This window comes from Geotrypetes seraphini, chromosome 19 (genome assembly GCF_902459505.1).
Source record: "Geotrypetes seraphini chromosome 19, aGeoSer1.1, whole genome shotgun sequence".
NCBI classification, from domain to species: domain Eukaryota; kingdom Metazoa; phylum Chordata; class Amphibia; order Gymnophiona; family Dermophiidae; genus Geotrypetes; species Geotrypetes seraphini.
In genome coordinates, this window is record NC_047102.1 from 6,480,107 (window position 1) to 6,505,798 (window position 25,692).

At 38.8% G+C, this 25,692-nt stretch overlaps 1 protein-coding gene across 1 annotated transcript in view; it reads left to right on the forward strand.

Annotated features, from left to right (window-relative positions):
• The window catches only part of NUP160 (nucleoporin 160), a 45,694-nt gene that overhangs the window by 12,440 nt on the left and 7,562 nt on the right, over positions 1 to 25,692 (forward strand). Inside the window, exons 10-29 of the mRNA XM_033928479.1 lie at positions 2,979 to 3,063; positions 4,359 to 4,427; positions 8,056 to 8,139; positions 9,513 to 9,683; positions 10,943 to 11,042; positions 14,114 to 14,279; positions 15,248 to 15,375; positions 15,471 to 15,628; positions 16,907 to 17,040; positions 17,198 to 17,271; positions 18,407 to 18,566; positions 18,770 to 18,839; positions 19,397 to 19,495; positions 20,300 to 20,419; positions 21,673 to 21,768; positions 21,854 to 21,948; positions 22,384 to 22,480; positions 22,568 to 22,673; positions 23,179 to 23,339; positions 25,268 to 25,328. Coding sequence (XP_033784370.1) covers positions 2,979 to 3,063; positions 4,359 to 4,427; positions 8,056 to 8,139; positions 9,513 to 9,683; positions 10,943 to 11,042; positions 14,114 to 14,279; positions 15,248 to 15,375; positions 15,471 to 15,628; positions 16,907 to 17,040; positions 17,198 to 17,271; positions 18,407 to 18,566; positions 18,770 to 18,839; positions 19,397 to 19,495; positions 20,300 to 20,419; positions 21,673 to 21,768; positions 21,854 to 21,948; positions 22,384 to 22,480; positions 22,568 to 22,673; positions 23,179 to 23,339; positions 25,268 to 25,328 — 2,234 coding nt within the window. The remainder of the gene's footprint in view (positions 1 to 2,978; positions 3,064 to 4,358; positions 4,428 to 8,055; positions 8,140 to 9,512; positions 9,684 to 10,942; positions 11,043 to 14,113; positions 14,280 to 15,247; positions 15,376 to 15,470; positions 15,629 to 16,906; positions 17,041 to 17,197; positions 17,272 to 18,406; positions 18,567 to 18,769; positions 18,840 to 19,396; positions 19,496 to 20,299; positions 20,420 to 21,672; positions 21,769 to 21,853; positions 21,949 to 22,383; positions 22,481 to 22,567; positions 22,674 to 23,178; positions 23,340 to 25,267; positions 25,329 to 25,692) is intronic.

The following is a 25,692-nucleotide window of genomic DNA, read 5'->3' on the forward strand; positions in this document are numbered from 1 at the left end:
TTTTCTGTCCATTTGCAACTAATGGCAAATTTTTATTGAGCTTGGGTCGATATAGTTGTTCTATTGGCATTCTGTTATACCTTTTTATTTGCAGCAGGTGGAACAACTGAAGAATGCCTCTTAAGATTTGGGGCTCACTAAATGTGTAAACATGAGTCAATTGTTTACTGTTTTGGGAAGTGGGCGGCAACACTTTGATGGTGTGTTCTCTCTGCCGATTTCCTTATGGTGAAAAAGAAAGGGAAAGTGAGGGGATGCCTCTCAGGGCCCTCACAAGTACCATCTACAGATACCTTTGGACTGATGGATTCCTTTGTGGTTCAGGAGAGTCCTCTGCCTCCTGTTAACATGGGTCAGCTGGTGCCTTGTCAGACTCTGGCTCAGCATACTCCTCCATCTCTACCACAGCAGGGCTGAAATTTGAATTTGCAGGAACATTCTGGTCAAATTAATCTTCAAGTGGTTAATCTTCTCTTGCAAAGGATAACACTGACTTATGAAGAAAGGTGGAGAAATTTGGAAAATTTAGCAAGGCATTCTAATCTCCGTGTTATAAATTTTCTTAAAGTTCTTTGTTTACCCCAAGAGGTATGTTCAAACATTATTTAACTGAAGTATTACAGGTCCTGAGGAGAACTCGGCTATACTATTTGCCATCCCTAACAAGAGAAACTTATCAAGCAACAGGAAGGTTTTAAGCCTAATGGATGTTAATAGTCGGTGGAAGAACAGCCTACTTTGATAGTAACTTTAGCATTACCATGAGAGAGGGACTAAATTCTTTTGCCTTTTCCTGTTAAAAAAAAGGAGACTTCCTTTATGGGTAGTTTTAATTAGGATTTTTCCTGAGTTAGTCCAAGAGACAAGAGAAGGAAAAGGGTATTTTTTGCTGCTTAAACCTGGGGTTCTCCAATTAGGAGGACTCCCCCCCCCCCTAAAATACCCTTGTAAACGTAAATGAATAAGTCCCTCCCAATTCTGCATTCATTAGTAGGAGGATTGTGACCAGCTCGCTGGAAAGAATGAATGCCATATAGAGCTGTAAATAGTTATTCAGGAGTGCCCATTGCTTAATGTTATGTTTTGACTAACCCTCCCTTTTACAAAAGCGCAGAAGAGGTTTTTATCACCGGTCAGCGCGCTGAATGCTCTGCACTGCTTCAACGCTCATAGGAACTCAATGACCATCGGAGCAACACAGAGCATTCTTTGTGCCATCTGGAGCTAAAAACCTCTTCTGCGCTTTGTAAAAGGTGGGTGGGGATAAGTTTCCTATTTAATTTGAGAGTATTATATTTTCCTTAACTGCTACCATTAATTGATTTGATCTACTTCATTTCCTTTGTTTTCTGTTCATGATGCTTATGCTGGAAATATAAATTGTAATAAAAATAAAATTAAAAAAATTGGTTAATCTTTCAGAAAGTAACAAAACTCGGGGACAATCCATGAAGTTATAGTGGCACATTTAAAACAAATAGGAGGAAATATTTTTTTCACTTGGTGTATAGTTGAGCTCTGGAACTCTTCACCGGACCAAGTAGTAAAAGCAGTTAAAGGGATGGGTTTAGACAAATTCCTGGAGGAAAAGTCAATAGCCTCTTATTAAGGTAGACCTGGGGAAAGCTATTGCCACTTTTTGGACTCGTCAGGTACTTGTGAGCTGGACTGGCCACTGCTAGAAACAGGATACTGGGTTAAATGGACCCAGTGACCTGAGAACCAGGGGAACTGCAGCTGCGTGTGACTCTGGGCAAGTCCAGGTACAAAATAAGGACCTGTATATAATTTGTAACTCCAGAAAGACAGAAGAGTAAAATTGGTTTACCAGCTAATTTTCTTTTCTTGAATCCAATTGAATCACTCCAGGGACTCTCCCTTTTCACTGATGGCTCTGTCCGGAAGCTATGGTACTACCCTGCAAATTTTCTTTTATATTTTTCCCCAAATTCTCTCTTGTTTAGGTTGATCATTTTTTATTTTGTTGGTCCACATTGACTCTGATGCTGAAATACTGACGAGCTTCAGCTGTACAGTCTTTTAATAGACATAGTTCATAGCTTATTGGTCTCTAATGGCTAATCATTACAACAATCCAATCCAGGAAAGAACATTTGCAGGTAAGACCAAAACTTTCCTGTGGCTCACTGGTTGAGCTGCCGCCTCTGTAGCTAGAGGTTGTGAGATCAAATCCCAGTGCTGCTCCTTGTGATCCTGGGCAAGTCACTTAATCCTCCAGTACCCACTGCTTTGAATTGTCAAATCAACAAAAAGGTGGTATACAAGGCCCCTTTCCCTTTAACATAATAACATAAGAATAGCCTTACAGGGTCAGACCAGCGGTCCATCTAGACAAGTATCTTATTTATTTAAAAAATGTCTCGACTGCCTATTCCTAGGCGGCTTTACAAACGGTAACATACATAAAATAAAGCAAACAAGCCTTGTACAAACATCAAAGATTACAGATCGTTTCATGTTCACAGTTCTTCACAATACACTAATCCTGAAACCAGAATTAGTAAGAAAAACATCTTTCATTGGAATGCTTCTATAAAAAGTGTAGTTTTGAACATTTTCTTAAACTTCTGAATTTCTTCACTGTGGCCAATCACCAGGTAATAAATATCTGGGAAAAACCAAAATAATCACATTCCATGCTACCGATCCAGAGCAAGCAGTGGCTTCCACCAGGTCTTCCTCAAACAGCAGACTATGGACTTTTCCTCCAGGAACTTGTCTGAACATTTTTTTTAAACCAGTTACATTAATCGCTCTTACCACATCCTCTGGAAATGCGTTCCAGAGCTTACCGTAATTATTCTCTGACAAAATATTTCCTCCTATTGACTTTAAAAGTATTTCCCTGTAACTCTTGAGTGTCCCCTAATCTTTGAAATTTTTAATGGTGTAAGAAATCAATCCACTTGTGTTGCTATATATATATATATATATATATATTTTTTTTTTTTTTTAAGTAATCTAGCTGCCCAGTGGAACCCAGTGTTTGTACAGCCACTGCCAGAAGAAGACGTGAGCATTAACGGTAACCAAGATCCCAGGGTAAGTATTTAGCTGTTTCCTGTGTAGCTGAAAGCTGAATGCCACTTAGTATATAAAATAGGAGACTGGAGTCTTGTGCTTTTCAGGCTAGGAAAGGTGAGGAGTGCTGTGGAGGCAGCATTCATGGCTCCTAACATAGCCATCACACAATAACAATGATTTCATATGTGATTTAGGTTGCCCTTGTACTAGATTCCCAAGAGAGTTACTATCTATGGCTCAGTGCTAAGCATTGTCTCTGCAATGTCTCGGGGATGAGGATTCACCAGGAACTATGAAAAAAACTATGAAATTTATAGCCTTAGTTTAGTCCCATTCCAGTCAGTCAAATTAGAGCTCAAAGAAATAAGAGGAATCTGCTGGGCTAAAAATTGTAACTCGTATGTAGAATATAAAGCAAATTCCAGTTCAGAACCTGTGGGTTTGCTCATTACCAGCAGATAAAGATGAGAACCTCTCCATTTAGACCAGGGGTGTCAAAGTCCCTCCTCGAGGGCCGGAATCCAGTCGGGTTTTCAGGATTTCCCCAATGAATATGCATTGAGAGCAGTGCATGCAAATAGATCTCATGCAGATTCATTGGGGAAATCCTGAAAACCCGACTGGATTCTGGCCCTCGAGGACCGACTTTGAAACCTGTGATTTAGACTTATAGGAGCTTTCTTCCAGCCCAGGTGGTATCTCGGGGGTCTGTATTGGCAATCCTTTGGCATAACTGGAGTGTAGGTGTGAGGTGGGACAGCTTATCAGCTCATTCTTGCCTGTTATGTCAAATTTTATTGTAGTCTATATACAATATTTTTTATGGATGTTTTATTGTGATCTGCCTAGTATGTAGGCAGAATAGGAATAAATTTGTCCTTCTTTCCAGTGTTTATTTTATTGCTTCACAGTGCATTCGTACTTTAATTTGTACTGCTTGTGTTTAGTTGTCAAGAACTACATTAATAATACACTTTTTTTTTTTCATTTATACCAAATTTACAAACTACACACCAAAACCTTGCACTATAGAGTATTGAGTTCAAAAAAGACTTTTCAAAGTGCTGTGTGAAAGAATAATAAAATACATCTCACAGTAATTCTACTTGTCACATACACACACTTGATGCTCATTGTGTACGGATTTTTTTATAATGCTATTCAGAATCATTGGACTTCTTATTTGATAAAGCCAAATTGTTAGGTATCAGTTTAGGAGCAAAAAGAGCTTTTTGCAACAGTAATGTTTCTATAAAATGTTTCTTTCCCCTCCCCCCCTCTATTTTGATAATTTTAAATTGGATTTTTAACAGGAAACATATTTGGAAGCTCTGTTCACTCCAGGGCAGTTCACTGGTGCTGCTTTACTCAAAGCCCTACAGGTGCGTAGTAAGTTTTTAGTCTTGAAAAAAAATTTAGACAGCTTGAGATCAGATTACAAGTCATTTAAAATACTGTCATAAAAGTCATCTTGAATGCTAAGAAATTTGATCATTACATTACATTAGTGATTTTTATTCCGCCATTACTTTGCGGTTCAAGGCGGATTACAGAAGAGGATTTCTCCTCAGAAAAGCTCACTTGTTACCTGTTTCCCATAGGACTACTTTTAAAACACTGCTTCTTGCCTTCAAAGTCCAATCCAATCATATTCCCTCATTCATAGACAGATTGCTGATCCCTTATGATTTGCATAGGGCACTATGTTCTTCCCAGCAATATCTCCTTGTGGTTCCTTCAGTTCAGCAGTTGTTTTACAATACAACACGTGAAACAATCTTTTCAGTAACCACACCCACATTGTGGAATGTCCTACTACTGATCCTGAGACAAGAAAAGAATCTCAACAACTTTAAATCTAATCTCAAAACATTTCTTTTCAGAGAAGTTTTTGAGATCTATACTTAGCTCTCCTTATTCAAAAATCTCAGACATCAGGCCTTACATTAAAGATTCCCTTTACTCCTCTTGTATTTTGCCTCCCCTTTCTGTTATTTTAAGCAATGTATCTTCCCCATTTGCCCTTATGTATCATATTATGTCTGTACTGTAACTGTGAATTTGTTCCCCACTATTTTATATTTTTTAACGTTTTTTAATACTTTGTATAAATTGGAAACCGCTTTGCTTATAAAAGCGGTATATCAAGTCCTAAATAAACTTGAAAATCTTATTCCTGAAATCTTGTGGTGCATCAAATGTAGTTTCCTTGGTATCTACATCAGACTAGTCTAGAAACTTGTGGGTTGTGTGTTCATCAACCAGTAGGTGGAGATAAAGTTGTTCTGTACCTTATTAGGAACCTCTGCAACTCTTAATAATTTACTGGTAGAGGCTGACTCAGCAGCTCCAGCTCTAGATATCCAGATGGGCTCTTGGACTGGTTGATAACTGGTTCCAGTAGAGCTAAGGATTGCATCCATACTAAAGGAAAGAAGAGCTTTCATATTTAAAAAGTCTTTAGAAGTATTTAGTATTTCTGTTGCTCCACCTTAGTCTGTAACACATCTAAATCCTTTCCCATTCGTGAGAATATTCTGGACTTGGTTATACTGATTGAGATCTTGTATTGTAAGTCACTTTGAACCTGTTTAGGTATAGCTCGAAGAAATACTAGATTAGATCTTCCATATTAAGGTCTCAGTTGGGATAGAGATGTCTTTTCCCTATCTTTTTGTTTCCATCTGATAGAGAGGTTTGACAATGTAAAATGGATAATGTGGTACAGCTGTCACTAAAAGGAATACTATTCCTGTGAAAGATGGTATTCCCTGAATAATTTACAAGACAGGAAAGTGGAAACAGTGCCCTGAAATAGATCCCTGGATCTTCACAGTTCCATAAGTGCCTTATGTGAAGTGAGCCTATCTATTGGGATCAGCAACCGTCGGATAATGACCAAATTCAAGAATCTGCTACTCAAGATTCTCTTCCTCATTTGGAGATTGGTTTGGAATATTTTACTGATGCTCTCTGATTTGAAGTCCTTTTGAGATCCGTAGCTCCTTTTTGTTACTGCTTGCTGGTTGAGAAACTGGTCAGTTGATGTGGCTTCTAAATCTCACCTCTGTAAATTTCTCTTTTGAGAGGATCTTGATAAAATATTTAAAGGTTTGAAAGAAGTAAAGACTCGTAAAGTTTTTGTAGTCCTAAGGCTTAAATCAACAGGCCAGAGTTTGGGGATGTCAAGTGCTCTACATCGGGGTCATTCAAGATCCCAGCTTCTAACTGAAGAAGTCCTTCTTTTGAGAACATAAATGGTTGGAATTACAAGCCTCTTGACTTAAAAATGCCTCTCGGTCCAACCAGTGATGTGGGCCACATCCACTTCAAGGTTGTTGTGATAGGAAGTCATCTTTCCTTCTAGAGTAGACCTGGATAATATCAGATCAATGCATCTGGATATCATCACAAAGGAGTGCAAATTGGAATTTTTCCGCCCAGTTGCAGATGTGTTTCTTTGAATCTGTCTCAGGAATATAGGAGCAGCAGTTACTCTACCCAATGAATAGATAAGCCTAGGAAGATATTCAATTTATTTGGTGGTTCCCAAGAAAGGAGGGCCTCTTTTAAAAAAAAAAAAAAAGTATTGAAAAAGAAATAGAGAAATTTTAGTAACTATAGAAGAGGTGGGTGGTTTTTTGCCATTGATTAGATCACATTCTGACACCAGATGGTGCTAAGCTCCGTGTCTTGAGGCTTTTTTCCCACCTAGTTAGGTTAATAGAAAAATTAAAGATAAAAAAATATGAGATGTGTATATATAGGATAATAATAAAAACTGCATGCATGGGACGTTGGTAACACTGGTCTATGTTCAGTGGATTTTTTTGGATATTTATGTGATTTGGAACATTTACATGAGCATAAAAGTATGGATCATTTTCAAGAAGTCTTTTGAAGACCTTTTTTGTTTCAGCAAGCATTTAAAGATCTGATTAAATGATGTTTGGCTATGTCTGTGGTTTTTATACACTGTATGTATTGCATATCCTCTACTGACAATTATAGATTGTATAGGCTACAATTTTTAAATAGAGAGCTTATGTGGTACCTAAAGGCTGCAGATGAGTTCCAGAAATCTGATAGTTTGTCTTCACTAAGGCCAAAAAGAAGCAACTTCTAAAGCCAATATTGTGTAGTGGTTGAAAGAAATGATTTATTCTGCTCTCTTTTGACAGAGAAGCATCTTCTAAAAGTCTCGATAGCTAATTCTGTGAGAGGTGGAGCGTAGCGCAGTGCAGTTTTTCCTTTGGAAATTTATAAGGCAGCAACTTGGTCCTCTCCATACCTTTTATGTAACATTTCTGCGTTAGATGTTTCCGCTAAATAGAAAGCTTCAGTTATCGGAAGAGGACCATGTGTTTCCCTCCCATTTTGGGGACTGCCTTGTTGCATCTCACCAGTTCCTGAACTGGTCTGGTGTTAACTGCTGATTTTCTTTCCTTTAGTCACACTAGATCATATCAGCTTCCCGCCATATATATGCCATATGTAAAAATCTTTGCCCTGTGTTTTATGGTTTATTTTCCAACACATTAATCAATGTTCTGAGTTCTATATCAAACAAATATATATTTTTTTCAGAGTTACATTTGGCAGAAAAGGAAGTTTATTGTTCTCTTTGGAGGGGAGGAGTTGGCTTTTTTCTTTCTTTTTTTACTGTTTTCACATCTAAATATGGGTTCCTAATAGAGTATAGAATTGTGCTGTGCTTTATCTACACCTGCTGATAATGGACATATGACCCACAAGTTCCTGGAGGGGTCTGATTCAACTAAAAAGAAAATTAGCAGATAAGACCTAATTTCTCTTCCTCAAATCTTGTCTATGTGGATATAATGTTATGAAAATTGAACTCACAAAGTAGAAGATTCTAAGTTGTAAGTGATCAAATATCCTTTGATATACCTGCAAGACCCTGGTGTTTCTTTGTGATCTTTGATGATGCTTTTTTTCAAAAGGAATTTCCTTTAAACTGTATGAGGGGTTTCTTCCCATCCCAATTAGATCTATCGTCGAGGAGTTGGGAGAATCTTGGAACTTTCCTGGGAAGAGTTGAAGAAGGAGGTTACTTTAGCTGTGGAAACGGAGGTAAAGTTGATTTGTGTTGGGGTTATGTCTTTGCTTTGTAAGAAGATGTTCAGACCAGGTGGTGATGGGGAGGATCAGTTACCAGATCAGCTAGTGCTAGGAATGCACTGGAGACTTGAGTTCATATCCCATGGAAAAAATTGGTCATCATGCAACAATTTTTAGCACCTGCCGCAGCAATAACAGCTCCTATGCTCATAGGAACTCTATGAGCGGCAAGCGCTATAAACTGCACTACACTGCGTTGTATAGTTATGAATGAAGGCTTATAGACCAATAGCCCAGTAAAATCGATTTTCAACTGAGCTGAAAGCTTAAAGGAAACCTTTGGGACAATAAAAACGGAATAAGTGGTGATGAGAATCTGACAAATAATTTTAATCTAATGGCTCCCTGCCTCTGTAATTTTCAATACAGTTGTAAGGCTTAATAGGAAGAAAACAAGAAAAGAAAACTTAAGATACTTGAATAGTCCTTGTGTCATATTTACAAGATGGAAAGAGCAATTGCATTACAGAAAGGCAGTTATAAAAATTTTTTAAAGATTTGGAGGCCGATGGTTGAATTTTGTAATGAATAGGCATCATTTTTCTCTGGTAATATATATAGGGGGGAGGGGGGATCAGATGAAAAGTTGAAGTAAAAATGAATGTTTTAAAGAAATGTGATATATTTAATGAAAGTATAGAAAGGAGGGTGGGGGGAGGGATTGTAACTAATTTATATACTTATAATATAATGTATGATATTCAAGTGTTGTATGATGGTTTTTCATGTTGTTCTTTTTGTGTATTTGATGTAAGTTTGAAAAAGAATAAAGAACTTATAAAAAAAAAAGATACTTGAATAGTAACGTGACAGATTTTTGAGTAGCTTTTGAAGTTTTCTGACACTGTCGTCTTTTGCTTATGCTGTGCTGTATTGACTTGAGAAAGAAGGTTCTAGCCTTCGAAAGCTAGTCTGCTTTAAAACACAGCAACAACACCGTTATCTACAGCTTAATTGGAAATGTTGAATCTTTGCCCTTAAGGTAAATTGAGGTAAAACTTTTTCATTCTGAATCTCATGGTTGGGATCTCTAATCTGACAAAAGTGAGGAGAGTCTCCTAGTAATCTTCAATTAACATGTTTCTGCCTTTACTCTTTCTATCTCTAGCTATTATTTTTGCAATGCAGCTTGAAGACATGTAAAATTTTGTTCAGTATCTGGGGTGACTAGAGTTAAGCATAATTTAGTTCTCCAGAAATTGTTCTTAAAAGAATAGATAGAGAAATGAATACCAGCATAATCTTGCGGCTTAGCTGTACTGCAGCAGCGTGATGATTTATAGATCTGTTTGGGTAACCTGAATTCCATTCTTCTTTCTGTACAGCTCCATAGCAGCATCACGGAATATGAATTATCCCAGGAGGAGTTCCGACAGCTACAGGTTGAATTTTGGTCCAAGTTCTATGCTTGTTGTCTTCAGTACCAAGAAGCACTTTCACGCCCTCTTGCCCTGCACATAAATCCACATACTAATATGGTGTGCTTGCTGAAAAAGGTGAGAGCATTTGAAGGCATGAAAAAGTAGTAATGGGTAAAGGATACCATAAACCTAACCTGTCACCATGATGCTGGATGGTCCAGGTGACTAAAATTTGGGGCCTGGACTTGGGGAAATCCGTTTTACTCTTTGGAATCTTGCCATGTACTTGTGACTGGTTTGATGGATCTATTTTGCAACTCGTATTCATATGAACGATGCTAATGCCATTCAGAGCTGCTGACCAACAAAGAAAAATGGGGAGACCCAATGATCCACACTGAAAACAAAAACTGTGGATACAGATGTTCTGGAGATAATTGTCTTTGAAGTAGCAAAAAAAATGTGCTAAAGACAATAGACTGTTTTCAGTCCAATTCTTTATATGTGAGTTTGCAAACCACTGGACCCCTGAGGAAGGCGTGTTCGCCAAAACACGGACCGTGTAGAGTCTGGTTGGATTTTTATCACAGTATTTTTTTATCATTGTGTTTTTTTTAAATTGAATTTTCTTGGTTTTATATGTCGGTGTTTAATAAATTATCTTCAGAACATCTGTATCCACAATTTTTGTTTTTGTTTTCAGAGCTGCTGAACCACAAAGGACGATAGGGGCAGGGGGAAGAGAGATGCTGGGTGGAAGAGAACCAAGGGAGCAAAATGGGGAAAAAAAATGAGCAAGAAAATTAATCTTTCTCCAGGCTCCTAAGAATTTGACTGGCAGCTAATTTTTTTTTTTTTTTTTTTTTTCTATTCCGCCTTTACCTATTCAGTTCAAGGTCAGATTACATTACAGGAGGTTGGGTCAGTTACCCAGGAAGCCACAATGGACAGTTTTGACACAGTTGCTAGTATAGTTATTAATGCACTTAGATCATAGTTAGAAATACATAGTTACAAGTTTAAAGTGGTTAGCTTTGGCTTATCATTATGTCCCAGTTATCATAGGACAAGCAGGCAGCATATTCTCGCATGTGGGCGACGTCATCCACGGAGCCCGGTACGGACAGTGAAAAGTGCACCGGCACTTTAAGAAGTCAAAAGCTTTTAGACTGCCCGCTATTGCGCATGCGCGAGTACCTTCCCGTCCGACAGGTCTCTTGCTGTTTAGACTCCCATCCGTGTGTAAAATTGGCAAATTACTGCAGCATATTTTGAATACCTATCCTTTTGGACATTTAAATAATCTGCAAAGTCATTTGATTTTACTTAAAACACATTTGAGTTTTGAAACATGACCAAGACCTTTTTTTTTTTTGTATTTTTAACCATTGCAGGGGTTTTTATCTTTCCTTGTTCCATGCTCTTTGGCGGATCACCTGTACCTCTTGTTTGATGATTATTTCTTGACAGAGGATGAGAGTGCAATATCTGAAGGTAATTGGAAAGGTGGAGAGGGGCTATATTAATTTTAGCTGTTAATGTGCATCACAATCGCTCACATTGCTGTCATCTACTATCTGATAATGTCATGCTCACATAATTTGTAGATTAGGGTTCAGACATCATCTTGTAGTCCTTACCAAACCAACATTTTCATGTCTATAATTATAACCAGTATTTATCCCCATGAAGTTAGGATTCTTTCTCTTAAAACCATTGAGCAGTGACAAGTCAGTGTAAAGGGATAGGAATCTGAAGATCAGTTTTTCATTCTGCATGCATAGGTGCAAAGTCTGCAAGTTTTTTGTTTTTTTTTCCCCCCTCTTAATCTGCAAACTTTGTTCCAATTTTCAAAGTTAATGAAAGTTGGGAGAGGGGAGATATCGGATGTTTAAATACCTTCATAATATAAATGCGCATGAGTCGAGGCTCTTTCATTTGAAAGGAAACTCTGCAATGAGAGGGCATAGGATGAAGTTAAGAGGTGATAGGCTCTGGAATAATCTGAGGAAATACTTTTTTACAGAAAGGGTGGTAGATGCCTGGAACAGTCTCCCGGAAGAGGTGGTGGAAACAGTCTGTGTCTGAATTCAAGAGGACCTGGGATAGGCACATGGGATCTCTCAGAGAGAGAAAGAGATAATGGTTACTGCGGATGGGCAGACTGGATGGGCCATCTGCCATCCTGTTTCTAACATTTTGAGAAAGGTTTACATGCCAAAGAGCACGTGTAAAATGTAGCACAGATAATCCCTAAGATAAACTTATTTTTTTTAAGTGGAAGATTATGGCCATTTGCCCTGGGGCAACCTGACTATTTGTAAGAAAATGAGCCTGTTAGCCAGTCAATGTATCCTACAATATTGGAAGGTCCAGGACCCACCGACGTTCTGGCATTGGCGGAACCACTTGCATCAGTTGGCTACCTGGGAGGCAAGGGATGCCAGGGGGTCACGGAAGCGGAAGCTTTTGTTACTGAGCATCTGGGAACCCTATTTGCAGTCCTTGCACCCAAGAGGCTGTAGTGCAATACTAATGTGGTTGTCCTAATTTGGGCTGTTTGCAGTTGACTGTGTGGAGCATACATGGGAGGATGTTTAGAGAGTACCTGGTGGGGGTGGGGGGTTGGTTTTGGGGGGATGATGGTCCATTGGCATTTGGCTATGAGACTTTGGGGGGGACGTTATTTATTTTTTTTTAAATATATATTCCTTATGCCTCTGATATAACAGTTTCCCGGTCGGAGTGGGGGGGAGGAAGATGGATGGTCTGCTCCAGGGCCTTGGTGTGCTTTGTTTTTGCTCCTGGACCTAGGTCTGTTAGTGGGGAATAGTTGGTTAGGTGATTTTGCATTATGTATATAAAACCTGATGGACTGTTCTCTCTGCTGTTGAAGCTGTTCCATTGTATCTTACTCGACTTTGATATGTTTGGTTTGTTTAAGATTGTATTATCATCAATTAAATCATTTGAACTTAAGTGGAAGTATACACATACTCTTGAAAATTCACTAAAGCTCAGACAGAGAAAAGTATGCAAGCATTACTTTATGAATGTAGTTATAAATTTTACCCCTCAGTATAGTTTATAGTCTGCTAGTCCAGGTGGTATAGTAAATTTTAAATAGCAGATCCAGGCGGTTTACAATGTAAGTACAAGAGAGAGAGCAATACCAAATCTGACAAGAAAGATATCAGCCAGAGCACCAACGATGCCTTCACTTTTGCAGTCCTGAGGCACTATTTTCAGTTTTGAGCTCTTTCATTCAGACTGGGGGGCAACAAGCTAGGTATTCCACCTGGCTATATAGGGGGCAACAGGCCAGGGCAACACAGTTTTATAGCCCACTGACGTTTTATGGTAAAAGAGAATAATCCACACTAGCTATTTCTTGCAACTAAATAGTAAAAGATTGGCAAAAGAAAGAAATAGCAGAGTATTTACAAAGGAAAGAAACAATTCATCACCGTGACAAAATTGGCTGCATCTTCTAGCTTCTAAAAACAAAGACCAAGAAGCCCTCTAACAATGGTTTGGCTGGAAGAGTTCAGGGGAGGGCTTCCTGGGCAGTGGTGCACGTACTCCACAGGTGAACTTCAAGCCAGCCAAGTTGAGAGGATTGCTTTATGCACACACAAAGCACAAGATGGTGCATGTTCTCAAGATATGAAACTGATACATGTTTTTTTTACAACTGTGAAGTCAAAACAAGCCATCTGCTCAGAGAGAGGAAAAACAGGTCAAATCAGTTTGTAAAAATTCTAGCCAATCAATTCAGTCTAAACAGATGTATTAGCCTCACTGATAGGGTTTGCTGAGGCGTGAACTCTTAACAAGCACGGGAAAAAGTTTCAGCAGACCTACAGATAGTCGAGTTAGCAAAAACAATGGCCATCTCACTATGTCTACCTGTGAAACTATGCAGTTTATAACCCTATGCAATGCTATCCTACATAGTGTATAGGGCCCTAAGCTAAATATTGCACTGCACTTGTCCACTGATGAAAGTGGTAGTGGCAGCTATGCTTCAGAGGAAAGGGGTCTTGGTACCCACACAACCCAGTAGAAAGTACAGAAGGTAGAGGAAAACAGGGAGAAAAAGAAAGGGAGATCAGGGAAAGAACCAGTGGCAAATTTAGCAGCAGCAGTCCTAGCTCAGGGAGAGAACCTGTTTAAAGACAAGGCACAGTATCTAGATTCAAGTTGAGCAGGCTTTAGGTCGGGGAGAACTAACCGATACTCGTTGATGGAACAGAGCAGGCAGATTTAGTAAATAAGGGATGGTAGGCATTTCCAAATATGGGGGAAGACCTATTCTAAAAAAGAAGTTTAAAGATTATACTTGTTCTACTGGGAGTTAGCAGTACTTCTGCAACAAGGCAGAAACATGGTTGATACTCCGTGTGTGACACAGATTAATCCTTACAAAATACTGCTATTCAAGTCTCTTCAGGTTCACTTAAGTACATTCCAAATTTGCTCTATTGCAGTAGTCCAGAACAAGGAAGTGGCTGTTAATTCAGTTCACTTAAAATGACAGAACTCTCTGGTTTTATCTCTTGCAGATCCGGATTCTGCTCATGATGTAACTTGCCTTTTTCAGTGTCTCAAGCTCATCAGAGAATCCATTTCTGTAGACATGGCATGTGTCATGGAGATGGCTTGCTTCCACCTTCAGTCGCCAGAAGCGGCTGCAGGACAGATTCTTCAAGACCTGATATCGAACGATATGTAAGAAAACCAAATTGGCCAAAATATCTCCCTGACATTCTGCATGCTGTCTCTTAGATATTTGGACATGTACTGCCCATCCCAGCCGAGATGCTGCTGTTGTTTCTCTAACTATTCTCTGTACTCTTTTTTAAATCTCTAATATTGTAAAGCTATATATGTTTATATATTGCGGCCCCATATACACTGTAAAGAGATTATTGGTCTAATACTAACATATACTTCATAATATATGTATATATAAATTAATTCTTTTATTTTTTCATTTGTATGGACCTTTGGATATCAACTGGACCATGAATAATGTCCAGCAATCTCTTGTCTTCATCAGTCCACTTTATTGTTTATTTACTCAAAACTCTAAAATTCATTTTGGTTCATACTTATTCTTAATTCCATAACTATTTCTTCATTGTATTTCATTTTAGTTTCCTTCCTTAATGTCTTTTTCTTCCAATTTAATCTTATTACTTAGCTTCGAGGTTAGCTCTCAATTTGAGAGCTAACCTCAAAGCTAAGTAGCTAAGTAATAAGATTAAATTAGAAGAAAAAGACATTAAGTAAGGAAATGAAGGAAACTAAAATGAAATACAATGAAGAAATAGTTATGGAATTAAGAATAAGTATGAACCAAAATGAATTTTAGAGTTTTGAGTAAATAAACAATAAAGTGAACTGATGAAGACAAGAGATTGCTGGACATTATTCATGGTCCAGTTGATATCCGAAGGTCCATACAAATGAAAAAATAAAAGAATTAATTTATATATACATATATTATGAAGTATATGTTAGTATTAGACCAATAATCTCTTTACAGTGTATATGGGGCCGCACCATATAGCTTTACAATATTAGAGATTTAAAAAGAGTACAGAGAATAGTTAGTGATTTAGAGAGAAGTGAATAAGGACTACACTAACAATTGGTTAAGATTTATCAAGCTGTCGTTTCTCTGACACTTCTAGGGAACATGTGATGAATGATATCCACAGTAAATTGCATGATATCAGAAATCCTGTTCAGGCTATTAAATGGATTATTCGTGAAATGGACTATGAAACCGAAATGGAGATGGAGCGAGGATTTGATGCAGGTAAGTATTAGAGGCATTGTGTACATTTGTCTGCATTTCTGTAATGACGATCTGTCATATTGCAAAGTATCCACCCGTTGTAACTCTCATTTTAGGTCAGCCATTGAATGTGCGTATGAACGTGTCCCAGCTCTATGGCAGTGACACTGCAGCCAACATAGTATGCCAGGCAGTGTACCATATCGCCTCAACCCGATTCCTGATTTGCCGAGACTTGTTGGTTCTGCAGCAGGAGATGCTTAGACTGGGAGATGTGAGTATAAAAAGGGGAACTGAAGGTGGGAAGCATTAAAAGCAGAGCATTGGATGGAAATTTTTGCCTTTTCAAAGTAGAACACTTTTTCCCCAGCTGAATTTTTCTGTTTCTTTTCCTGTGCATCAGAATATTTGGAATGGAATGTAGTGCACGTGCAGTGGAAAGACACTAGACGTGCCTTTTTGCTTGGCGCGGTTCATGTCCTGGATTTATTCTATTCCTGATGGGGATAGGGATACCATTTAAGTCTCCTGTGCATGATGTAGTGGTCTTGACTGTTGTATGTAGGCATACAGTTCCAGTTGAAGGCAGTTCGGCCTTTAGGGATTTTCAAGATCCTAAGTTGGAGTCTCCTCTTAAGCAGAGTTTTCACGTAGCTGTCTTGGTGAATCAGGCGGTGGCTAAGATTGAGCTCGGCACTTCTTATCTCTCAGATGCCATGTATGATCAGTTGCAGGCTTCGGCCAAGTCCATGGCTCTCGGAGTGGCTTCTCATCGTACCCTGTGGCTTCAGGGTTGGTCGGCAGATGTGGCGTCTAAGGCTAAACTCAGTAAATTTCCTTTTTGGGGCTCCTTCCTGTATGGGGAGGAGTTGCATAAGTTGGTTCAGGCCTTGAGTGACTCTAAGGTGCCCCGATTACCTGAGGACCGTCCTCACCAGGTTTTGCGGGGTGACGTCGCCTGTTGATGTTTGCTTGATTTTTGTTCATACTGCCCTGGAGGAACAATAAGGAGAAATTAGGTTCTTGCCTGCTAATTTTCTTTCTTTTAGTCCCTCCAAGACCGGCACAGACCCTGTCCTGTTGTTTTTATTCAGTAATTTTTGTGGAAGAATACAGTTTTGTTTTGTTTTTTACTGTGGTATCTTTTTGGTCTGGGTTGTTAGGGGAGTTTATAAGAGCAGCGGCATTTGGTTCATCTGGTGTAGCTGGCAAGCAGTGGGGACATTTATGGAATGTTCTTATTCTAATCAATATCCAACCCTTTTCCTATCCTTTTTGGGGGGGCGTGCTAGTTGCTATTCACCTTTTGAGAGTGATATTGCTGTTTATAGTTCAGTTATTAATTTCTTAGTTCTGCTTGGCTGTTCATCAGACTGATTGTACTTGGAACTGCACAGCCCACTTATACTACAACCAAAAGTCAGTGTCTGTCTCCACCTGCTGGCAGAGGAACGTTAACCCATCCATTTCTGTGCCAGTCTGGAGGGACTAAAAGAATGAAAATTAGCAGAATGTAATTTCTCTTTTTCTCTAATTTTGGGTTTTCTTGCAGATGGTTTTTGGAGGGGGGCAACTTCTACAGGCCCAACAGGATCTAATGCCTCGCACATCTCAACTTCTTTCCTCTTATTATGTGATAAGATGGTGTAGCCAGTGCTTGGCTTCAGCAGTTCCTGTTGATATGCTGTAAGTTGGTTCTCTGAACATTGTGCATTTTTGTGGAAGGGGTGGGGTTAGAAGTCGGTGAGTTTCTAGTCCAGATGTGTATTTGGCGGTGGAGAGCCTTGTTTGCATTTTATAGCTGTTTATTTAATGCAATTTCTTGCTTATTTCCTTTCTGCAGGGAATCCAATCTACAGCATTTATCAGTTCTGGAGCTTTCCGATTCCCCAGCCTTAGCACCAGCACACAAGTCGGGTAAGATGTCTCTTGATATTTCCTATTTCTCTCTCCCTGGGCTTTATGATCAGGGCAGGGATTGGTTTCTGTTCCCATTGCTGCAGATCATGCCATGATAGAAGAGTGCTATGACTTTACTAGAAATTATCCATGGAAATGCATCACAGTATTTCTTCTCTCTTTAGGTTAAAACAGTTTAGTTTGTAGACGGTTATAAAATTTATTTGGAAATATTTTCCCATTTATTACTGCATTGTAACCTCAAATCCTTTTATGTAATATTACTAAATGCAGTATTTTAGTGCCTTGGGAAAGGGTGTGAAGAGTTTCAGATTTTTCACGTTCTGCTGTCTAAAAATATACAATTCAAAATGCATTCAATTAGAAACTTTTTTTTGTAATTCTTTATTCATTTTTAAAACTTACAATGTGCAATAAAAGAAGCTTTTTGAACTGCTCTGTACAGAGTACTCTACAATTTAAATATTCAAAAAGTAAGGAGTCATCTTGAGTTGAGGGTATGAATACAATCAATACCGAACAGCATCTGCTGACTATCCCCTCTTTACAAGTAATAGGTACTAGGAGATCTACTATTTTTTCAGTTATAGCACCCCAGATTTGGAACAACTTACCAATTTACTTACGTGGTGAATCCTCCTAGAAAAACTGAAAAGCTCTTTAAAAAGTTACTTGTATAAGGATGCTCCAGTACCTAATTTTAATCAGAGTTTACGTATAGATCGCAATCTTCTTTACCTTCTCCAGGCTTAGCCATGCTTTCAAGATTTTTTTATTACCCTCCAGTTGTTTTTTTTTCTCTAAATGTATCTCAATTTTCTTTAAAGATTGCAGTTCTTCCTCCTTCCCTTTTGTACTGGTAAATATTTGTACGTATACACTGTATGTTTATTTGTATAAATTTGTTTTCTTGTTTGTCTCCTAATTTGAAACTGTCATACGCATTGAAGTATCTGACATTGCGTGTACAACAAATTTTTAATCAACTTGAAACTTTGTGACTTGCATATACTGATTCTCATTAATTCTAACAATATTATGTCTGACTCTATTTAACTGAAAATGTACTCCCTGAACAGAAGGGGGGTTTGCCACCTTCTAACTCAACCTCTCATTTGTATCATCTTTTCAGTGTCCAGCCCACAGACTGTGATTGAGCTATTCTTTCAGGATATGTCTAGAAAGCAAATCATTGCTCATCTTTTCTCCCAGCCAGACACTCCTCTTAGCCAGACAGCTCTGAACTGGCCTCAGCTGGTTGCAGCAATTGCCAGCTATCTCATACAGCAGATGTATCCTTTAAAAGCTACCAGAGCCGTACCCAACTATAAATTTTTAATTAATAAAATTTGTAATTAGTAAAAAACACAAGTTGGTGGCACATCCTCTATAGACTCTGATTGAGAGCGAATCCTTCAAGGACAGGAAGCCATTACATTGAATTATATTGATGCTTAGGTCCTGGCTGTTCTATGTTCCTTAACTTCTGACTCGGATGGCCCAATAATCCTGGCTTTCTGTTCCCAGAGTGCTTGATGGGAAGTTGCCAGTATATACAGTTACAGGTAAGCTAAACAAAAGAAGTGTAAAATATTTGTTCCAGCTGTGAAATGTGTGCTATATGTGGTTATAATTGAACCACGATTACTAAAGAAAGGGGAGTTCAGAAATAGTTCTTCCCTTTGGGGGGTTCTTCATTTTGAGCAAACATTGGTATAAAGATCTACTTAAGCTCTAAACTGAGCATTTCAAAATCTAAAATGTGAATGGAAGATAATGGTGTCTAATCCTAGCCCTAGTTCTTCATTTGGAAGCCCAGAACAAAGCAGAAGAAACTGCCAAGTCAAAATAAAATGAACCATCTGGGGACATGAATGAATACATGAAATAATTTACCCAAAGCATGTAAGGGTGAGAGTTGGGTTTAGTTTTGTTCTAATTGACTATTGTAACTTAAGAAAACTAATGCTCAGCTGTCTTTGTTTTCCAAGCAAACTCATTGGGACAAATATTAATAAATCTCTTAGTCTTTGAAATGTCTTTACACGCTGGAAGAATCTTGTGTTCATGATTTAATCCATTGTTCCTGATTCTGATCAGAGGTGTCTGCCATTCCTCTTAGGAGTATGTGCGTCTGCTGCAGTCTTGGTGTCAGGTGAACGTGGGTTCCTGCCGCTTTATGTTGGGACAGTGCTACCTTGTCACTGGAGAGGGACATAAGGTAAAAAGAATATATTTTTTTAAATTATTTATCGTCCCTCCAGACCTACACAGAAACTGATGGGTTATAATGCACCTCGACTGAGACACAAACTTTTGGCTGTAGTATAAGTGGGCTGTGCAGTCCAAGTACAATCAGTCTGTTCTCAGTCTCCAGCAGGTGGAGGTGGTAAGCCTGTGTAGTCTTTCTCTGGTGGATGTTTAATTTGGCCTTCTTGTCCTTGGTTATGGTGCCAGATTGAGCTTGAAGGACCCTTTCGGGGGTCCATCTGTCCTCGGGGGTGCCACACTCGACTGGTCAAGTCTCTCCCCCACCTCCTCTGAATTTTTTTACTCAGCTGTAAGCCTTACCACCAAGTGGTGTTCCGCGTGTGACGTGGGCCCCCTTCGCGCTTCTTTCCTGTTCGTCAGACTTGATTGTATTTGGGATTGCAAAGCCCACTTATACTACAGCCAAAAGTTTGTGTCTCAGTCTCCATCTGCTGATCGAGGTGCATTGTAACCCCGTCAGTTTCTGTGCCAGTCTGGAGGGACTAAAAAGAAAATTAGCAGGTAAGAAGCTAATTTCTCCTTCATTTACTAAACGATCAAAAGTCCACATTCCAGTTAGGGTTTCATAAGTTGGTGCATTTCAGATCTTGGCAAATATTTTGATTTCATCGCTGTTTCTGGCAATCTTTGATGCATGTCATCATTCACTGTGACTTCATTATTCTGTTGCCTCCAAGACTGCCAGAAGCAATGATGGCGGTTGCATCTTTCCACGTATACACAAAGCTTTTCTTGTTCCTTCATTTCCTTGCAGGCTCTGGAATGTTTCTCCCAAGCTGCCTCTGAAGTTCGACAGGAGGATTTTTTAGATAGACTGATCCGAGTAGAGGATGGGGAGGCAGCTTCCACTCCCCGTTTGCAGTATTACAATAAGGTACATCCTGACTTTAATTCTGCTGCTAGAACATCAGTTTGGATGTCATACTTGTTAAATACCAAGACTATTAAAGTTCTCTCTACCCCTGCCTCATGGGTAACTCATTGGATTCTTCATATCAAATACTTTGTTTAAATCTTTTATTAATTTTTCAAAGTTAACAAAAATGCAGTACAGTATTTACACAAACAGCAGCATTCATATATGCATTTATAATCAGTCAAAATCCCCATAGCGTGATAACCCCCCACCCCACTCAACCAATACCTTGCAAGAGAATAAAACCATGACATAAATATCTCTCTCCCACCCTCCCTCCCCCTGTGTGTGTGTGTGTGTGTGTGTGTGTGCAATATACCAACAGGATCAAAGGGGGGAACTCCCCCCCCCCCCCAAATTACAACACATCCATAAAATACTTAAGGTGGGGATGTCAAACATATAGCCTGCAGGCTGTTTCTAGCCCAGCAAGCTGTCTGACCCTTGCTATGTGTCATATCCCAGGGACATGCTCTTACGGAAGGTATTATAGCCTAGTACTTCCAGGTTTTCCACTAGTCTTTAAATCCCTTTGGAGCTTAATAAAAGCAGCAAGAGCTAGGCAACCTTCCCTAATTGCTTATTTTGGTATGACTACTCAATGTCACTTCCAGATTCATAGAGCTGTTGTCCACCACCACCACGTCAGCCACACATAGCAATAGGAAGTATGAAGAATGGCTCTCGCTGCTTCCCTGATGTTGGATTCTTCTATCAGCCCTGTAGCGTCTAAGATTTTTGTTAAAAAAAATGGTGGGCTTCTTGCTCAGGATCACTGCTGTGCATTCTGATACACACAATGCTGGTGGTATCGTAACACACCACACCCACCCACCAAGAAGAGTAAAACTATAATATTTTCTTTACAACTATTTATAGACCCTTTCTCCTATGTAGATTCTTGTCTTATACTGCTTCTCTCTCTAGTACCATTTGCCCTCCCCTTAAGAAATGTGAGAAAAGACTAATACAAATGAAATCCGAGAATGTGTGCATATGTGGACAACTGTGACCTTCCCCTGGTTTACTAACATCAGAGGATCTGTCTTCTCATTCCTTCCTCTCAACTTAGGTCAACTTGCTAACAGTTTTTATTGTATCCACTGCATCCCATTGTTGAAATGAGTTGAAACCCCTAACTTAGGGGAACTAATAAATGAACCCCCATATTGCTGATAGGGCTATTCTTGTCTCATAATTTTTCTCGTTAGGTTCTGCGTTTGCTGGAAGATGTAGGCTTACCTGAGCTGGTGATTCAGTTGGCTACTTTGGCAATAACAGAAGCTGATGATGACTGGAGAAACCAGGTAATGCCTGTTTGTTTTTTTTGCATTGCTGATTCTTACTGCAGTATAATTTTGACTGCTTACACATACGTTTTTGTGTTTTCAGGCTGCATTGCGAACACGTATCTTCAAACACCATTTGGATTTGGGACATAACAGCCAAGCTTATGAGGCCTTGACCCAGATTTCAGATTCTAGCAGGTGAGTGAAAGAATAGACTAATCGTGCAATGTCCTAAGAACCATGGGGACTGGATTTGATGCTCACTGCAGCTCCTTGTGACTCTGGGCGAGTCGCCTAACCTTTCATTGCCCAGGAACAAAATAAGTACATGATTGTAACCACAAAAAGGTAGTAGATCAAATTGCATCCTCTTTCCCTTATCTGTGTACTTTGGCTACCACTATTGCAACTGGTAGAGCATGCCAAGATTGGCTAGTTGGGCTACATAAGATGTCAAGTCTCTCTTCTAGTAGGAAGGAGGCAGGGATATGGAAGAGATTATGCAATAGTGATGCAATCTAAAGAATATCTACCTGTTTTACAAATTAATATTGGAGGTCCTATGTTGCTAGTGTCTGTCTGTCACCTTTTACAAGCGTCAGCTTTGTGCATTAATCGATATTCTCCTGATAGGCAGCTGGATTGCTTGCGACAGTTGGTGGTCATTCTTTGTGAGCGCTCACAGTTGCAGGATCTGGTGGAGTTTCCCTATGTGAACCTACATAATGAGGTACAGTAATTTGGTTACGAGTGGCACAATGAAAGATGAGAACTAGGTTAGTTACCCTGTTTGAGCGCCTGTTCCTATTTTTTTCAGGTGGTTGGAATTATTGAATCTCGTGCTCGAGCTGTGGATCTGATGACGCACAATTACTATGAGTTGCTGTATTCTTTCCATATCTACAGACATAACTATCGAAAAGGTAAGAACCAAGCTTGTGTTCTAAAGGTACTTGTCCTTTGGATCAATACATGTTTTGTTTTGTTTTTTTGGGGGGGCAGGCTACATTTGTCATGGGAAGAGGCTATTTTTCTGCATGCATGCTTATTTTCTCAATGCACTTGGAGGATCATATTGGACGCTTAGATTGCTATAAGGATTTTGTCTTCTAGTATAATCAGTGTATTTAAAAAAGATTGCTTTGTGAGTATGCAATTATTCTGAGTTTATTGCCTTTTGCAGGCTGTACCATATAGAGGAGTAATGTGAAATGAATGAATTTTAAAAATCTTGTTTAGTGATCTGTAGGGTGGAAGGATCTTATCTTTAGTACACAAAAGTATCTCTTGAGCTTATCTTAGAACTTTGAATATCTCTGGAAGAAGTGATCATAGGGTTTCTGGCTGACCTTTTATAGAAATCATGGTCTGTTGTATTCAGTATGTGTGGGTTGTGTTTTTCCCCTCTCTCTCCCCCTCCCCCCTTAGCTGGCACTGTGATGTTTGAGTATGGAATGCGTCTTGGTAGAGAAGTTAGAACTCTCCGTGGTCTCCAGAAACAAGTGAACTCTTATCTTGCTGCTCTCAATTGCTTGCGTCTGATCCGTCCAGAATATGCCTGGATAGTGCAGCCAGCGTCGGGTGCAGTGGTAAGGAAATGTAAATCACCCATGTATAAAACTTAGGATTTTCACAGATGTTGAATTAGATTAGGCAGGTGTAAACTAGTGTTGCCCAATTCAGGGGAAAAATTGACTTTTCAATTTCACTTTTCTTATTTTATTTAAAAACTTGTACATAGCTTAAACCTAAGCAATTCACATAATACAGAAATAATTAACATTCACCTAAATAATCTTTGAATAAAAGTATAATACAAAAGATTTCATAAAAAAGCTTCTGTAAATAAAATTGTTTTAACACGCTCTTGAATTTCTTAATATCAGAAAGTACTCTAAGCGATCCAAAGAAGTACTCCTGCCACAGAAATCATCAAAGTCCTTATTTTTGCATAGTGAACTCAACTGACCCACTCATCTTCTTTCTCCTCCATAGTGTTTCCTCTGTCCTGTTAATCTCTTTCTCCTCAACAACGTATTTCCGGTCCTATTAAAATCTTCTCTTCCCCCCTCTTAAATTCAATCAATTTGTACCTCGCTTAATCTATTGTAAACCGCATAGAACTTAATGGTATTGCGGTATATAAACTTGTTATTATTATTATTACTAAGAGCATCACTAACCAGTCTTAGTGTCCCCTCGGACCTTAAAAATCTACACGGTTGGTACACTTTGAGCACCGGTATCGCATAGGGGCTCTTTTATGAAGGCGCGCTAGCGGCCCTGAAGCCCATAGAGATTTAAAGGGCTTCGGGGGCCGTTGCTAGCGCGGCTTCGTAAAAGAGGCAGATCGTGTAAGACTTTTAAAGATCAGCACCAAAACTTTATACATGATCTGGTATTTGACTGGGAGCCAAGGGAGCTTTTTCAATAATGGCATCACATGATGAAATCTGCTCCCTCCACAAATAAGTCTTGCACTTGCATTTTGAACATTTGTAGTGCTTTACGTCTTCCCAAAATCATCCCCAATAGGGCATTTCTTTGTTTTTTCAAACGCTCATTTGGAGCATTGAGATTACTGCGTCTCAATGGCCACGAATTTGGTCTTGGAGGATGAGTTGTACAATGTCAGCATCTATGAGACAAACTTGTTTTTTTTTGTTGCACCGAGCTTTCTGGACCCTGGTTCGTTTACAAAAGTTAGATACCTCTTAAGTCAAATAAATGTTGGCATTGTCATCTTGAAGTAAAGACTTTAGATCATTTATTATTCCACTGTCCATTCATTTTGGCTTTTTGGAGATCGATTTGGGGCCAAATAAATTGTTTATTAGAAAATCCTGTAACTTTAACCTATGATACTATTTTATTTGGAATGTCAATGAGGAAGAAAAATCAAATTTCTGCAAATAATAATAAGTTACTACTTATTATGACAGGAGTTGCCATTCAGCAGATTACATATAGCTGAAAAAACTAGAATAGATTAAATTATAGTTTATGGTGGACTTCACTATGTCATATGTATAAGATGGAAAGAATGTTAGTATTGCAGAAAGGAAATTTTAATAATTTTCAGGAGGTTTGGAGACCATTAATAGAATATTGTAATGAATAAAATATAATTTTTCCCCAGTTGGTATAATTGTACAGGGATGGGGGAAGGGGGGTGGGAGGAAGTTTAATTTATATTTTGATGGGTTGGATTAATAGAGAGTAAGATTTATATGCAATCACATGTGTAATAATAGGGTTGGGAAGGATGGATTTATTTATATTTTTTTAACTGTAAAATTAATATTGTTAGATGCTCAAGTGATATTGTATAAGTTTAACTTATTTTCTGACGCACTTGTAAGATGAAAAAATGAATAAAAATTTTTTTTAAAAAGTGAATCAATTCGAATCGATTTACTGAGGTGAATTGGGTGAATTGGGCAACACTAGTGTGCACTAGAATACAAGAAATCTTTTTTAAAAAAATATTATGTAAAAGATTAAATTTTTCTTGTAGTATGAACGTCCTGGTACATCCCCAAAGCGGAGCCATGATGGAGAATGCACAACTATCCCAAGTAAGCAAGGCCTTTTCTTGTTTACGCATTCTGTGGGTCTGAATCTATACTAGGAAGCAATGGCTACATTGTTTATAAGCAAACCTATTTCCACTTTCCCCAGGGGACTTTCCAAGATGAACAAGGTGAAATAGGAAAAGCATATATAAATAAAACTGCCTAGTTTGTGTATCTGATTAGGTCTTGCTTCAGATTTGGTATGTAAAAATCAAGGACATGTATGTGCAGATGTCCATCGTGTGTGTGTAACTTACAATCATGTCCTTAAAGTTGCATAAATCGCAATGTATAAAGAATTCTACTAAAAGGCCTTTGCAGTCTTAAATAACACACACATTGCAATCCTAGAACTCTGCTGTTGCTG